This window comes from Liolophura sinensis, chromosome 2 (genome assembly GCF_032854445.1).
Source record: "Liolophura sinensis isolate JHLJ2023 chromosome 2, CUHK_Ljap_v2, whole genome shotgun sequence".
NCBI lineage: Eukaryota > Metazoa > Mollusca > Polyplacophora > Chitonida > Chitonidae > Liolophura > Liolophura sinensis.
In genome coordinates, this window is record NC_088296.1 from 25,281,315 (window position 1) to 25,296,653 (window position 15,339).

The 15,339-nt window shown below is 41.4% G+C and overlaps 1 protein-coding gene across 1 annotated transcript in view; it reads left to right on the forward strand.

Annotated features, from left to right (window-relative positions):
* The window catches only part of LOC135462604 (uncharacterized), a 41,799-nt gene extending 26,900 nt beyond the window's left edge, over nt 1-14,899 (forward strand). The window contains exons 4-9 of the mRNA XM_064739829.1: nt 3,426-3,587; nt 4,071-4,147; nt 4,918-5,095; nt 5,946-6,051; nt 9,454-11,355; nt 14,223-14,899. Of these exons, the coding sequence (XP_064595899.1) occupies nt 3,426-3,587; nt 4,071-4,147; nt 4,918-5,095; nt 5,946-6,051; nt 9,454-11,355; nt 14,223-14,436 (2,639 nt within the window). The 3' untranslated portion in view covers nt 14,437-14,899. The remainder of the gene's footprint in view (nt 1-3,425; nt 3,588-4,070; nt 4,148-4,917; nt 5,096-5,945; nt 6,052-9,453; nt 11,356-14,222) is intronic.
* Nucleotides 14,900-15,339: the final 440 nt, after the last annotated feature.

Sequence of the window (15,339 nt, forward strand, 5' to 3'; positions counted from 1 at the left end):
CACAAAAACAGGCCTGATAGTATTATTATCTGGATCAAATTATTCTTATTTTGCTAGAAAATTTTGGACTGTATCTCATTGATTCCTTCCATGGATTTAATGTACTAAGATGGGTGGTGATGAACCAGGTCAGAGTCTCTCATTAACCCATGTTATACATGTAACACTCAGCTGTTCACTCTCCTCGCTCTGCATGCAAACTCCAAGACAGGTAAAACAGGTTGTGATTCTCATGTGATTTGTCCACAATTTTGCAAATCAACAGCATGTAAAATTACTTAACATTGCTTAATGGCTAGATTCTTTCAACATGTCACTTAGGAAAAACAAGGTGCAATATCTCAATAATTGTTTTGGGTTGAGAATGTCAGTAAATTTCCTCACAGTTTTTGGTATAATTTATTAACTAGATTGACATCTTCAAGGTGAAATATATTTCCTCACTGGTATACTTACAGTAAATGTACACGTAAACATGTAACTTAGTGTACACATGTATACAGTGAATGTACATGTTACTTGTAACTTAGTGTACACATGTATATGTACATGTAAACATGTAACTTAGTGTACACATGTATACTGTAAATGTACATGTAAACATGTAGCTTAGTCTACATATTTATACTGTAAATGTAGATGTAAACATGTAGCTTAGTGTACACAAGTGTAAACGTCTGCATGTTTATAGGTGAGCAATAAAGCACACATTCCATTTAGTATCCTTACTGTCAATGTGCTGCTCTACAGGCAATACCCCCTCCTTGGCCTCCTCCTGCTACTTACCACACTATAACTCCCCCACCTGGTTTGAATGAATCCGTCCACATCCTCATCAGCAGTGTCAGCTGATGGTACTGCTCCCCCCCCCCACTACCCCCCACCCCACAGCACATCTACTCTCTTAACCTGGCACACTGGTACAGGCCAGGCAGCCAGAGCAGAAGCCAGGCCTAGCAGGTTATTGATTTACCAGAACTTGGTCTCCTGATTTTGCCGGCTGGTATCATTCTGTAGGTTCAGCTACCACTGGCCTATATATCAGGCTGTATTATACACAGTGCACTGGCATTGCATAAGGAGCAATTGTTAGTATACCATGTGTACTTGATTTGCATAATGCTGCCTGCAAATAAATAAATAGATAAATAAACACAGCATGGACATGTACCAGTACATTTTGCTATCATCGTATGACTGAAAAATTGTTAAACTTGTTTAAGGTAAGAAACCCAAGCAAGTATTATCATTTATTACCTGTATAAATATGATTTGGGAGCCAAATTAAGGGTACAAAGCTGGTCCAGCCTTCCCAGTATGTTCATTGATAATGTCATTTCTGAATATTCTCAGCCATTGACAGAAATATGCATAAAATCCGAAATATGCCTCAAATGTGAAATTTTTCTTCTGCTGATCTTCCTTCATTTTCTTTAAAACCATACCCCTATTTTCATAGTACTTATTCATTTATCCTTCAGTGCCTGTAAAATATGCCTGCCAATAATGAGCATCCTGTAAAAAAAAAAAAACGCATAATGGTGTAATTACTTTGTTAAAGAATACACATGTATGGTAGCTCAGTTGTGACAATAGCCTAATTCGTCTAATCTTTGGGACACCTTGTCTGCTCTTTTTAGCCAAAATACATGTAATTATAGCTTGAAATATTTAGTTTATCTTTTCCACATGTTTAGTATACCTAACGAACAGTGTATTCATATCTTTACTTTTCCAAAAGACTAGGGGAGAAGTGTAATTCTCTGCTTTCAGCACTACTAATGTCTGTCCTAAAAATGAGAAGAATTATGGAATGACAAGTGAATGTGATTTGTATTACATATAAATGAAGTAATGCTGGCTGGCGTCGTATAAGTAAAATATTCTTGAGTAAAACATCAATCAAGTAAATAAACAAATACATTGATTGGATTTGACCAATTTCACGGCTTCACAAAAGATATAAGTTTATTATTCTAAAAAGAATTATACCTTCAGATATGCTTGAATAAACGCCGTGCAAACATGCAAAATGGTTGGAGAATTACGGTATGTTTGAATTTCATGGCTGGCATATTTCCTGAGCGCCTTCACTTCCTGTTCTTTAGTCATACATTGTACATGCATTTCCTTTAAACAAGAAAGAGCTCACAAGAAGAACGGCCTAATGTGGCGACCATATGTAATCACATGTGACTGTGGGAGATTATAAATTAGGTCCTGGGAATTAACCCTTGATACATGATCATGAGCTCACATATGATACTCATGTGACAAATGTGCCTTTCCAGTAATGTCTTTCTGTTTGTTTGTGGAGTGAAAATTTGAGAATAGGCAGTGTTATTGTATATGGGCCCTGTACTTTATATTGTGAGTTCAGACCCAGCCTTGACGAGGGAATGAGTAGATGCCACTTGTCAGATCAGTTACACGGTAATTCCACTTGTCAGATCAGTTACACAGCAATTCCACTTGTCAGATCAGTTACACAGTAATGCCACTTGTCAGATCAGTTACACAGTAATTCCACTTGTCAGATCAGTTACACAGTAATGCCACTTGTCAGATCAGTTACACACTATTTCTCCAACCTTTTCACATGTTTGCAGGATGTTTATTCAAGCATATTCTGAAGGTCTTTTTCTGTGCAGACTGATGATATTGTACTTTTTGTGAAGCCCTGAAACTGGCCAATCCGACCTGTGTAGTTTTGTCTACAAATTCGAAATAAAATTGTGCATAAATTCTTCTGAAAGGTTGATCTTTCCTATCTGAAAAGGCTGAGAAATTAGGGTAAGAAGGGGTCTAAAACTCTCCTGGGGTGAAATCTTTTTTTGAAGTTTGTTTTGAAGACCAGTTGAAAAACCAGTCAAAATTGAAAAAGGTCACCTGACAGTTTCATTAATAGAGACCTGCTAGTTTTCCTGGATATTAGTTGGTCCTTCAGTTATAAACGAATAACCTGACTCTGCATGTACATAAGTGTACAGCTTCTTGCCATGTTCTGAGATGATTGGTTTTACATGTAGGTGATGTCACTGTGCTGAACTAAGTACTGGTTAATCAAAGCTACATGTAGGACTGTTGGACCGGTGTTTAATGCAACTGGCGTGACCAAAATTTCTGTCTCGGTGCTGGTGTTTTCACTCATTTGGTTATTGCAGGTGTAGCTGTGTCTTTTTGTCAAAATCATAGGGAAACCCGTGGACCTTCAGTTATGGTGGCTCTGAGACAAGATAATATGAATCAGTGCCACAGTGATGTATAATTGTCTCATCCTCTGATTACAGATGCAAGAAGGCGTCTTTCCTCCTCAACACAAAGTGTAGTCACAGGGAAATCTTGGGCCCAGTGCTCATTTATGCTAAACTCTTACACAGGCTACAATACTATCGAGTCCTAATTTTCTCACCTGTTGATTACAGGTGTACCCGTGCCCTCAGCTCCCCTGCACGTCCACGTTGCTTCAGATGAAGACTCCAGTATTGACGCCCCACCCTCAGAGTTTGCTGTCCTCTCCCCCGAGGGATGGGAGAGAGCCACAACTCTGACACAAATGTCACGTGTATGGAGAAGAAGAGAGGTAAGTGCATGACATTTAGTAAATCAACTGCCAGTCCTTGATACATACGAGAATTTACTTGAAATGTTCAACAATTGGCTAGACAATTGAACAGAGTGAATGACTGGCTGGTTCGTCGTGGTTTCGACGAGAAGGACCACTGACATTTTTTGGAATACAAATAAAAAACAAAAAAAAAAGGTCTGATCAAAATGTATATGTAATATACATATGTATGTATATGTAAATGTATGAGTGTTGTCTTTGGCTTAAACAGTACAGGCTTCTTGTTAGGGGTTTATTTCAGTCACGAAATGTGACCTTAACTAACTCCTTGATTAACGGCTATTGATCATCACGGTATGCTTAAATCTACACGTATGTGTAATGATTGAAGGATTTCACCACCTGGGTCACAGCAGACTAGAAACCCTATAGTTACCTGTTTCACATGAGTGGCAGTTTCTTATGTACATACTCCTGATGGGATTAACTCTCTCTTCCACAGTTTACCTGTCTGACATATGCAGAGCCGCCGAAGCATTGGTGGCACACTTCTCACAGAGCAAAGGGCCCTTTGACAAGGTAATACACTCAGCTCAACTCTGTTTCAATTTATATTATGAAACTTAACATGTAACATTTGTAAATGTGACATACAAATAACATTTAATGTGAATGTATCTTCTTGTTACCATTGATAACATTGCATTGCACATCCCTGTAAGAAAGATCAACATTGGATAATAAAAATACACATTTTTAAGTATAAGTATAAAGCATTAATTTATACTTCAATGATATTCGACAAGGTGGTTTGACAGTTGGATCAATCTTGCACAACATTGATTTTTCAAATATGTACAAAAAATAAATAGTTTCATTTGTTTTATCATCACTTTCCAATGTAGAAGTATGCACATTAATGAGTGACGTTAGTTTAGGTGTAGACAATAAATGTATTTATCCCACATCAGACAAAATACCCACTTTTCATTGGACAACAGTGGTCACGTGGAGTACAGATATATTCTTGAATCCTGCTGATGATGTCAAAATGTGTCTGCTGAGTAGGTTATCTCCCTTCGTTGGGGTCCAACAATGGTCACTTCACTGAAGCGATTCAACTATACACCGGTCTTCTGCACTGAATTGACGGGTCTTTGCAGGATAAATTCGTTAAATCGTGACTCAGAGATAGGATACGCAAATATATTCTGTCAGTAATGTTCATATATTTGTATATCCTATCATTGAGTCACCTTGTAACTATATAATACATCTCTTGTATTCTGGCAATGTGGTATTATACACCTTGAGACAAGGTCTATATGGTTGACGTCTCTTTATCCCAGCTACGTCTTGGGAACAGCGTGGACACCCCAGAAGTAGGTCACTTGGTCCTGTCACAGCTCTGCCCTGCCATTGCTCGTATCATCAGCGATGGACTCAAGCCGTACATGTCTGGTCTCCATGTATTCGGTCGTATTCAGGTCACTGTGTGGAGAGTGGCTGAAGTATCAGCAGAGCTGGGTGAGTCTCCAGTGTTGGAGAAGCAGACTTTTTCCCCCCATACAAGGTAGTATTAACATTTATCAGGGACTTCTGTTTATGTGTTCACCTTCGAACACCAAAGTACATAGGTAGAGCCAAATAAATGTCATTAAATATTACTTTTGAAGCTGAAAACTTTTATTTTCCTATTAGTATGTCATCATAACTTCCAAAAAATTCTCGAAACACCTTTCTAACACCAGTTGAAATCTCAGAACATGGATAAATGATCAGCTTAGTCGTGGACGACATTTTAGGTCATTTAGGGTATTTTCAAATGGTAAAATCTTAACAGTATTATCGTTATTAGGGATTACACTTTCTGGGTATAGCACAGATTCTAGTGCTGAAATTTTGGCTGAGACCAAATTGTTGGTCGAGTGGTCTAGACGGTTGACATGTATTGCTGGCGGTTAGGTGCCTGACTCTGAGGTCGTTGGTTCGAAACCCGCAGTGGTCTCAGCCAAAATTTCAGCACTAGAATCTGTGCTATACCCAGAAAGTGTAATCCCTAATAACGATAATACTGTTACTTAATTCACTTTCTAAATGACATCTAAACCTATCTGGTAAAATCTTGACAATTCAAATGCCTACGTCGATAGAAAGGCCTGATTCTTCCAAAAGTTTGCGTCATGTGACACATTGCTCATTCACACAAATTCATTGTGTCTTTGCGTTTCATTGCAGTAGGTATCTTTGGCTCCTAGCTACCTTCAAACATGTCAGTCATGTTCATCTCTTACATCATTGACATGAGTTCTGATGTAATGGCTAGATGTCTTCGTCAGTTTTCTAAAAACTGAAATGTTGGTTTCTCTGGTTGTAGGTCCATCCACCCGAGCTGTCCACGACCTTGTGAAGGATGTCAGGAACAGGTCTGACCTTGTCTCCATGAGACAGAAATTTGAGGCCTTCATTTTTGGCCTGTTGAAGTAAGTTGTGTGTTAAATACAACAACAACACAGTATTTCAAGTCGGGTTCTAAATCTGTAGAAAGTGACGCCCAATAAATCACTATAACAGTAACGCTTTGGTTACCTCGTTCAGCTTTGGCCATAGTGTCGGGGCCTGTAGGTTGCTACTGTTTAAGCGTTTGCATGAACAGTAATGGAGGCAAAATGACAGGAAGCTGTATTTCATCAGTTTTGTGTGAACATATCCCCAGTGCTGAGTGTAATATGATGTAAGTGTCTCCTGCTGGTTGGAACAGCGCAATTGGTGGTGTTGTTCTCCCACTACCGTTCTTCTCCTGCTGGTTGGAACAGTTGTGTTGACAGCACAATTGGTGGTGTTGTTCTTCCACTACCATTCTTCTCCTGCTGGTTGGAACAGCGCAATTGGTTGTGTTGTTCTCCCACTACCGTTCTTCTCCTGCTGGTTGGAACAGTTGTGTTGACAGCACAATTGGTGGTGTTGTTCTCCCACTACCGTTCTTCTCCTGTTGGTTGGAACAGCGCAATTGGTGGTGTTGTTCTCCCACTACCGTTCTTCTCCTGCTGGTTGGAACAGTTGTGTTGACAGCACAATTGGTGGTGTTGTTCTCCCACTACCATTCTTCTCCTGCTGGTTGGAACAGCGCAATTGGTGGTGTTGTTCTCCCACTACCGTTCTTCTCCTGCTGGTTGGAACAGCGCAATTGGTGGTGTTGTTCTCCCACTACCGTTCTTCTCCTGCTGGTTGGAACAGTTGTGTTGACAGCGCAATTGGTGGTGTTGTTCTCCCACTACCGTTCTTCTGCTGCTGGTTGGAACAGCACAATTGGTGGTGTTGTTCTCCCACTACCGTTCTTCTCCTGCTGGTTGGAACAGCACAATTGGTGGTGTTGTTCTCCCACTACCGTTCTTCTCCTGCTGGTTGGAACAGTTGTGTTGACAGCACAATTGGTGGTGTTGTTCTCCCACTACCGTTCTTCTCCTGCTGGTTGGAACAGTTGTGTTGACAGCACAATTGGTGGTGTTGTTCTCCCACTACTGTTCTTCTCCTGCTGGTTGGAACAGCGCAATTGGTGGTGTTGTTCTCCCACTACCGTTCTTCTCCTGCTGGTTGGAACAGTTGTGTTGACAGCACAATTGGTGGTGTTGTTCTCCCACTACCGTTCTTCTTCTGCTGGTTGGAACAGCACAATTGGTGGTGTTGTTCTCCCACTACCGTTCTTCTCCTGCTGGTTGGAACAGCACAATTGGTGGTGTTGTTCTTCCACTACCGTTCTTCTCCTGCTGGTTGGAACAGTTGTGTTGACAGCACAATTGGTGGTGTTGTTCTCCCACAACCGTTCTTCTCCTGCTGGTTGGAACAGTTGTGTTGACAGCACAATTGGTGGTGTTGTTCTCCCACTACTGTTCTTCTCCTGCTGGTTGGAACAGCGCAATTGGTGGTGTTGTTCTCCCACTACCGTTCTTCTCCTGCTGGTTGGAACAGTTGTGTTGACAGCACAATTGGTGGTGTTGTTCTCCCACTACCGTTCTTCTCCTGCTGGTTGGAACAGTTGTGTTAACAGCACAATTGGTGGTGTTGTTCTCCCACTACCGTTCTTCTCCTGCTGGTTGGAACAGTTGTGTTGACAGCACAATTGGTGGTGTTGTTCTCCCACTACCGTTCTTCTCCTGCTGGTTGGAACAGTTGTGTTGACAGCACAATTGGTGGTGTTGTTCTCCCACTACCGTTCTTCTCCTGCTGGTTGGAACAGTTGTGTTGACAGCACAATTGGTGGTGTTGTTCTCCCACTACCGTTCTTCTCCTGCTGGTTGGAACAGCGCAGTTGGTGGTGTTGTTCTCCCACTACCGTTCTTCTCCTGCTGGTTGGAACAGTTGTGTTGACAGCACAATTGGTGGTGTTGTTCTCTTACTACCGTTCTTCTCCTGCTGGTTGGAACAGTTGTGTTGACAGCACAATTGGTGGTGTTGTTCTCCCACTACCGTTCTTCTCCTGCTGGTTGGAACAGTTGTGTTGACAGCACAATTGGTGGTGTTGTTCTCCCACTACCGTTCTTCTCCTGCTGGTTGGAACAGCGCAATTGGTGGTGTTGTTCTCCCACTACCGTTCTTCTCCTGCTGGTTGGAACAGTTGTGTTGACAGCACAATTGGTGGTGTTGTTCTCCCACTACCGTTCTTCTCCTGCTGGTTGGAACAGTTGTGTTGACAGCACAATTGGTGGTGTTGTTCTCCCACTACCGTTCTTCTCCTGCTGGTTGGAACAGCGCAATTGGTGGTGTTGTTCTCCCACTACCGTTCCTCTCCTGCTGGTTGGAACAGTTGTGTTGACAGCACAATTGGTGGTGTTGTTCTCCCACTACCGTTCTTCTCCTGCTGGTTGGAACAGTTGTGTTGACAGCACAATTGGTGGTGTTGTTCTCCCACTACCGTTCTTCTCCTGCTGGTTGGAACAGTTGTGTTGACAGCACAATTGGTGGTGTTGTTCTCCCACTACCGTTCTTCTCCTGCTGGTTGGAACAGTTGTGTTGACAGCACAATTGGTGGTGTTGTTCTCCCACTACCGTTCTTCTGCTGGTTGGAACAGTTGTGTTGTTCTCCTGCTGGTTGGAACAGTTGTGTTGACAGCACAATTGGTGGTGTTGTTCTCCCACTACCGTTCTTCTCCTGCTGGTTGGAACAGTTCTGTTGACAGCACAATTGGTGGTGTTGTTCTCCCACTACCGTTCTTCTCCTGCTGGTTGGAAGAGTTGCGTTGACAGCACAATTGGTGGTGTTGTTCTCCCACTACCGTTCTTCTCCTGCTGGTTGGAACAGCGCAATTGGTTGTGTTGTTCTCCCACTACCGTTCTTCTCCTGCTGGTTGGAACAGTTGTGTTGACAGCACAATTGGTGGTGTTGTTCTCCCACTACCGTTCTTCTCCTGCTGGTTGGAACAGTTGCGTTGACAGCACAATTGGTGGTGGTGTTCTCCCACTACCGTTCTTCTCCTGCTGGTTGGAACAGTTGCGTTGACAGCACAATTGGTGGTGTTGTTCTCCCACTACCGTTCTTCTCCTGCTGGTTGGAACAGCGCAATGGGTTGTGTTGTTCTCCCACTACCGTTCTTCTGCTGGTTGGAACAGTTGCGTTGACAGCACAATTGGTTGCATGGTTTCTTTTTGTATGTATGAATGTATGTAACTTGACTTTTCAAACTACACGATGCTTTATCGTGTTTTATATATGTATTAATCTATATTTCGATTTGCCTCTGGATTGGGCATGTTTCCTGTGTATTTGTTTTCTATGTGAAGGCCTTGGGGAAGAACAGATTCATTTGAAGTTGACCGAGCTACCTTCCATAAATAAAGATATTATTTATATAATATGTATGTATATGAGTGATGGTGTCTGATTGCAGTTTGCGTCTGCTGGACTTCTGGATGGGCTACACAAGACATAAGGACAAAGTGGTGGGCAAGCTGTACGAGGCCGATTCTATCCTCTGTCTAAGTCACACGTCATTACAGAGGGCGTTTGATGAGATGCTGGTGTCCCTTCAGCCATTGGCTATTCTACCGTTTCAGCTGGACACAAGTTTTGTGGTGGCATATCACACCAACAAGCTTCAAGGGGGAACTTTGAGTGTGACTGGTCAAGAAGAGTCACATGTCAACAATCCTGATGGGCACCTGGTGTTAAAAAGCAGTGTGAAAGGGGAGATAACCAGCGGGGGAATGGAACACAGTCAGCTTCCTGCATCTAACAAAACGTCGTGGAGTTGGCTAGGGGGCTCTTACATGTCAAACACCCTGCCTCGTGCAAAGAGTTTGGTTTCAAACATGGCGCAGCAGTGGTCTCCTAAGGTTTCTAGGCTGCACAATCGTGCAGTGCGCAGTCTGACCATGTTAAGTAGTGGCTCATCGACGTCATCAGTTGGTCCAGTTGCAGGAAGTCAGGATAAATTAGAACAGTGTCTACCGGGAACCAAAGGAGAGCTGTTTGTTAAGTCACAGAGCGTGGACTCCAGCAGCAGTGGCAGTGCTTGTGCATACACCAAACCGGAAAGTTCAAGTGAACGTGACTTGGGCAGTTTACAAAACCTTCCGCAGGGTAACCTTACATCTGATGAAGACTCACAGACAGAGAGCAGCCACGGCATGTCCAGGTTTGCTACCAAACTCTATCACCTGGCCGCAGGTAAAATCGAAGGCGTTGTACCTGTGTACCGCCGGGATGTCACTGAATATTACTTTGAAGGTGACAGTGACAATGGAGGAACGCCAAGGGTCCAGACACCAGGAACGGAGTCCTCCTGCTCAAGCAGTGACGTGCATAGTCCTGTACAGACCTGGCGCGATGTCCGAAGGACCCCTGTGGCCGGTAACCAGGGTGTCATTCCGCCACCTAAACCACCGAGAACTCTACTGGCTCAGCACGCAAACAAACCCACATCAGCCTCAATGAACAGCTTGGTGTCGCCTTCATCTGCTTCTTCCATGGCATCATCTCCTTCAAAATCAAAAAACTCTTTTGACCTCATCAGACTGTTTGACAAACTGTTGTTACCCACTGGCTCAAAACAACAACAACAACTCCAAGAGAAGGATTGTGACGTCAGGCCCCAGAAACCCAAACGCTGGAGCTGGACACCCTTAGGGAATGGCGAAGCTCTGAGGGACATTGATGTCGTTTCAGATCATTACGGCACCGTGAGCACGTTCAAAAGTGAATCCCCAAAACCACCGTCTTCCAGAATACCTGCTAATCCAGAAATTCCCAAAACTGTCACAGAAAAAGTTGCAGAAGCTAAGAAGTCTTCTAATCAGATTACCCTGGCTGATGGTCCCGTGCTAACCTTACCCCCCAGTGCACCTCCTAAACCGGAATCCCCTGCGGGGTCTTTGGTGGGAGCGGTGGGATGTTACTCCGGCATCGTGGAGTCAGAGAAGCTTACCTTGTCGCTGACGTTTGATTCATGTGCTTCATCACGTTTCAATGAAGTTGACGGCAATGCCAACATCGTGAGAAGCATGGAAAAAATTCCAGTTCACTCCTGCTCGGGTGCAAATAGCAAATGTGAGAGGTCGTCGTCAAGTTCTAACCGATCAGCATCATCAGCTCAGTCCACCAATCAGCAGAGTACCTCATCACATGTGCCTCAAAGCTCAACCACTCAGATGCTGCGAAACACAACTGAAGGCTCATCATCAGATTCTGACCAATCGAAATCATCCTCATCATCTGACCAATCAGAAACATCCACACCATCTGGAGCAGCCAGTGAAACTACAACAGAGAAATTCAAAATGCCTGAGTATAGGTATGGGAGTTTTGAATTTGATTGAATTTGTTTTTGAATGCTACAATTTCTGTGTGCACATGCATGTGTTTATTTCTTTTAATACAAGTTTGGCTAAAATGTTGTAATATTTCACTCTGTGGCATGTCTGGTGCTCTGTACCTTTGTCGGAAATGTACTGCAGGGTAGATTGTATTGTACCTAAGTCTTATTATGAGTATGTTCAGTGTTTATTGGCTTTCGTAAGTTCTTCTTTGGTATCAGAATGTGTCATAGTGAAATTATGCTCATTCATTCATCTTTGTGTGGAGGTTTTTGATTTATGGCACCACTGAATGTACATTGAGGTAGGCCTATTTTGTGAGTGCTTTCTGTCATTGTCACCTCATTGTTGACAATAACACATACTTCCCCTGCTAGTAGACTTATGGCATGCAGGTTTAATTGCTATAAAATGTGAAAATGGATTGTTCTGTTTTTGTCAACCAGATTTGAAATTCAGAAGGCACAGCTGTTCATTGATAATTTTTGGAAAAATGTACTGCAGTTGCCATATAAAAATGTGAAGTAAAAATGCTTTTGAATGACAGTTCACAAATGTCCAACCTTTAAACAAATCGTAGTATGTCCCTAGATGAATAGAACTCTAAACATCGGCCAAAGTGAGTCGCTAATTTCATGTTTTAAATTCTATTTCTCAAAACTAGTCAGATTTCTCTGAATTTTGAGAACATGCGATTCCACCTAAACATCATCTTTCACTCTTTCAGTTTTCTTCAGATTTATTTGACTGTCTGATCTATGTTTTGCACAAGTGCGCCCCCCCCCCCCCCCCTCCCACACTATGACTTTGTGCACAGCTTCTGTTCTTCCTTGACTTGTTATTGTTGTTGTTGTGATGTTTTCAGGTGCTGGACTATGTATAGCCGTCAGACAGGCACACGGCTTCAGTAATGCTCAGCTCTGTTTTGTAATATTTAGTTAACACAGGTAAATCATACTGTTCTTTTCTTATTTTAAATGTTGATCATAATTACATGAAACCACAATTTATTATCTCCTTGTTTGTATCTTTTTATATTTAACCACTAAATGATCCTTTAAAAGTTATATCTTGGTATGACCATATCAGAAACAATAGTAGTGCGGTTGGAAATTTTGTTAATTTTGTACAAAATAGGGCATTTTATTTTAATTAAAAAAATCTTCTGTCAAAATCCCAAGATAAACTGAAAAGTAGCAGTTCTTATTTGGAAAGTGACATTGTTTGGGTATAAAAGCCAAAGGAGCATATTTTTAAATCACAGCTTTATGACTGTGGTTGGATTGTCAAAGTGGAAAAATTTGCAAAAATTTTTTTTTCAAATTTAGAGGAGTTAGATTATTAGCTGGCAATATGTATATCAGGCATGTAAAATGTGATGTATCCTCTTAGTTGACAGCCTGCTTTTGTGAGTGTTAACCACACTAAGATGAACTTTTAGCAATACATAAATGAGCATTAACCACACTAAGATGAACTTTTAGCAATACATTAATGAGCATTAACCACACTAAGATGAACTTTTAGCAATACATTAATGAGCATTAACCACACTAAGATGAACTTTTAGCAATACATAAATGAGCATTAACCACACTAAGATTGGCTTTGAGCAATACATTAATGAGCATTAACCACACTAAGATTGACTTTTACCAATACATTAATGAGCATTGACCACACTAAGATTGACTTTCATCAATACATTAATGAGTATTAACCACACTAAGGTTGACTTTCAGCAATGCATTATGGGCATTAACCACACTAAAATTGGCTTTCACCAATACATTAATAAGCATTAACCACACTAAGATAGACTTTCATCAATACATTAATGAGCATTAACCACACTAAGATTGACTGAATAATACATTGATGAGCATAAACCACACTGATTGACATTGAGTAATACATTAATGGGCATTAACCACATGAGATTGACTTTGAGCAATACATTAATGAGTATTAACTGCATTAAGATTGACATCACATTAATATGCATATGGAATTGCGGTTTGAATAAGTATATGGAATAAGAGTAATCTTAATGGTGTTAATTGGATGTGTTCATAGTAAATAGATCTGTAGGCACGTAATGTACACGGGAAGATCTGAAAAGAGTCAACAACACATCCAGTACGGGTACATGTAATCCTTGTATTCACCACAAAAGACTTCCTTTACAAGACACTACAAAACACATGTGGCCACCACCATACACACATAAAAACTGCTGGTCATCCTCTCCCTCTCCATGCTCCTCTCTTCCCCTGAGCCCTCTACTGGCCACCTTCCCACACTCAGGGTTATGGCCCTTTGGACTAACCACACATGCATAGCCCTCTATTACAAGTGAGAGGAAGAGATAGGATTGACAAGATCTGCCAGCAACCTGCGGATGGTTGTCAGTTTTCCCTTGGACTGTGTCCTTCCACCATAATGCTGGCAGCTGGCGTATAAGTGAAATGCATGTATTCTTAAGCAAAATGTCAAAAATCAGTCAGATAGAGATAATTATCTGTAGAAATGTATTTAAAAGATGAAGTCAGTCAGGGATTGCTGACAGCATGATGGAGGAAATTGTGTGCCGTGAACTTGAATTCAGTTTGATGTAATGTGGTACTGGCTAAGTGGTGTAAAGAGGTCTAGTCGAGAGCATGATTATTTGTTCAGTGGTCAACTGGTCAGTTAAGAGGCTAGATGGTTTGCCTAATGGTCTGTTCGGAATGTTGTTAGAGATGAAAAAAGTACTGTGTTACAACTGGAGACCAGATAATTACATTCGTCTTTAAAATGTGTGTTTCGTAATTATATATCTAATAACAAAATTCCTTCTTTCGAGGTATGTAGAAACACGGAATGAACAACTTGTAGCTGATGGGGAAAACCACATGACCTATGCTGCCGGGGAGTTTCTCGAGGTTCTGGCACAGCTGGATTCTGATTGGCTGTTCTGTGCCAGCGGAAAGAAGGAAGGCCTGGTGAAGTTGTCTGACGTGAGGCCAGTCAGCGAAGGCGAACTCTTCAGTAATCTTCACAGTGATTTCTACAACTGAGGAGAGCAGATCTGCTTCAAAATGTTTGTGAAAACTTTTATATATACACAGAAAAGAGTACTAAATATTTCTCGCTGTTACAGTTTAAAATTGTTCTTGATTGAAATTGCTGACGTGAGTCCCTAGAGTGTCTGGAGAGACTTTACAATTTGCTGCAGCCAGTGTTAAAAAGTCTAAAAGATTATTCTGTAACATTACATGGTTACCTCCCCTGAATCCAACGTTATCGGTTTGGATTAAGGCTGCGTCCACAGATAATAGAACTATATAAAGTAGTCTAATCAAGAGTGAAGCACATAGTAGATGAGAAACCAAGAAAGGCTGTTTAGTGACTGTGATTGTACAAGTGGAGCAGTCACAACACTTATTATATATGCATCTGGTATTCTCACTTCAACATGGGAGGGGTTTTTTTTCTGGAAATTTGTGCCATGAAATTGCCAGTGAGCAAATCAACAGTTACATGTGGACTTGAAAACTTAGCTGAAATGATAAGTATTATGTATGTAAATACACATTCTCTCACTGACAATTAACACACAAGTGTTCAGACTATGAACATAGACTTTTTATATTAAACATGTTTATTGCAACTACATGTTTACAGTTTAAACACATTTCAGATGTATTGGCATGTCCTCATTTTAAGTTCTCGATACCTGCCTATTTTAGAAGAATTCATCAACACGAACACGTGAAATCATGGTGCGAAGAAATCATGAAGTTGAGATAAAATATTTGAAATTTGCTGCCGCAGGCGGACTTACACAGGCCTGTGTGTACGATGACAACTGTTGCTTGCACAGTTAATACGCTTGTTGTGTTGTATACACAACAAAGCCTGAAGCTTTAAGATATCATTTGGACTGAATGGTCACAATTGAGCTTAATAATATGCTGGCC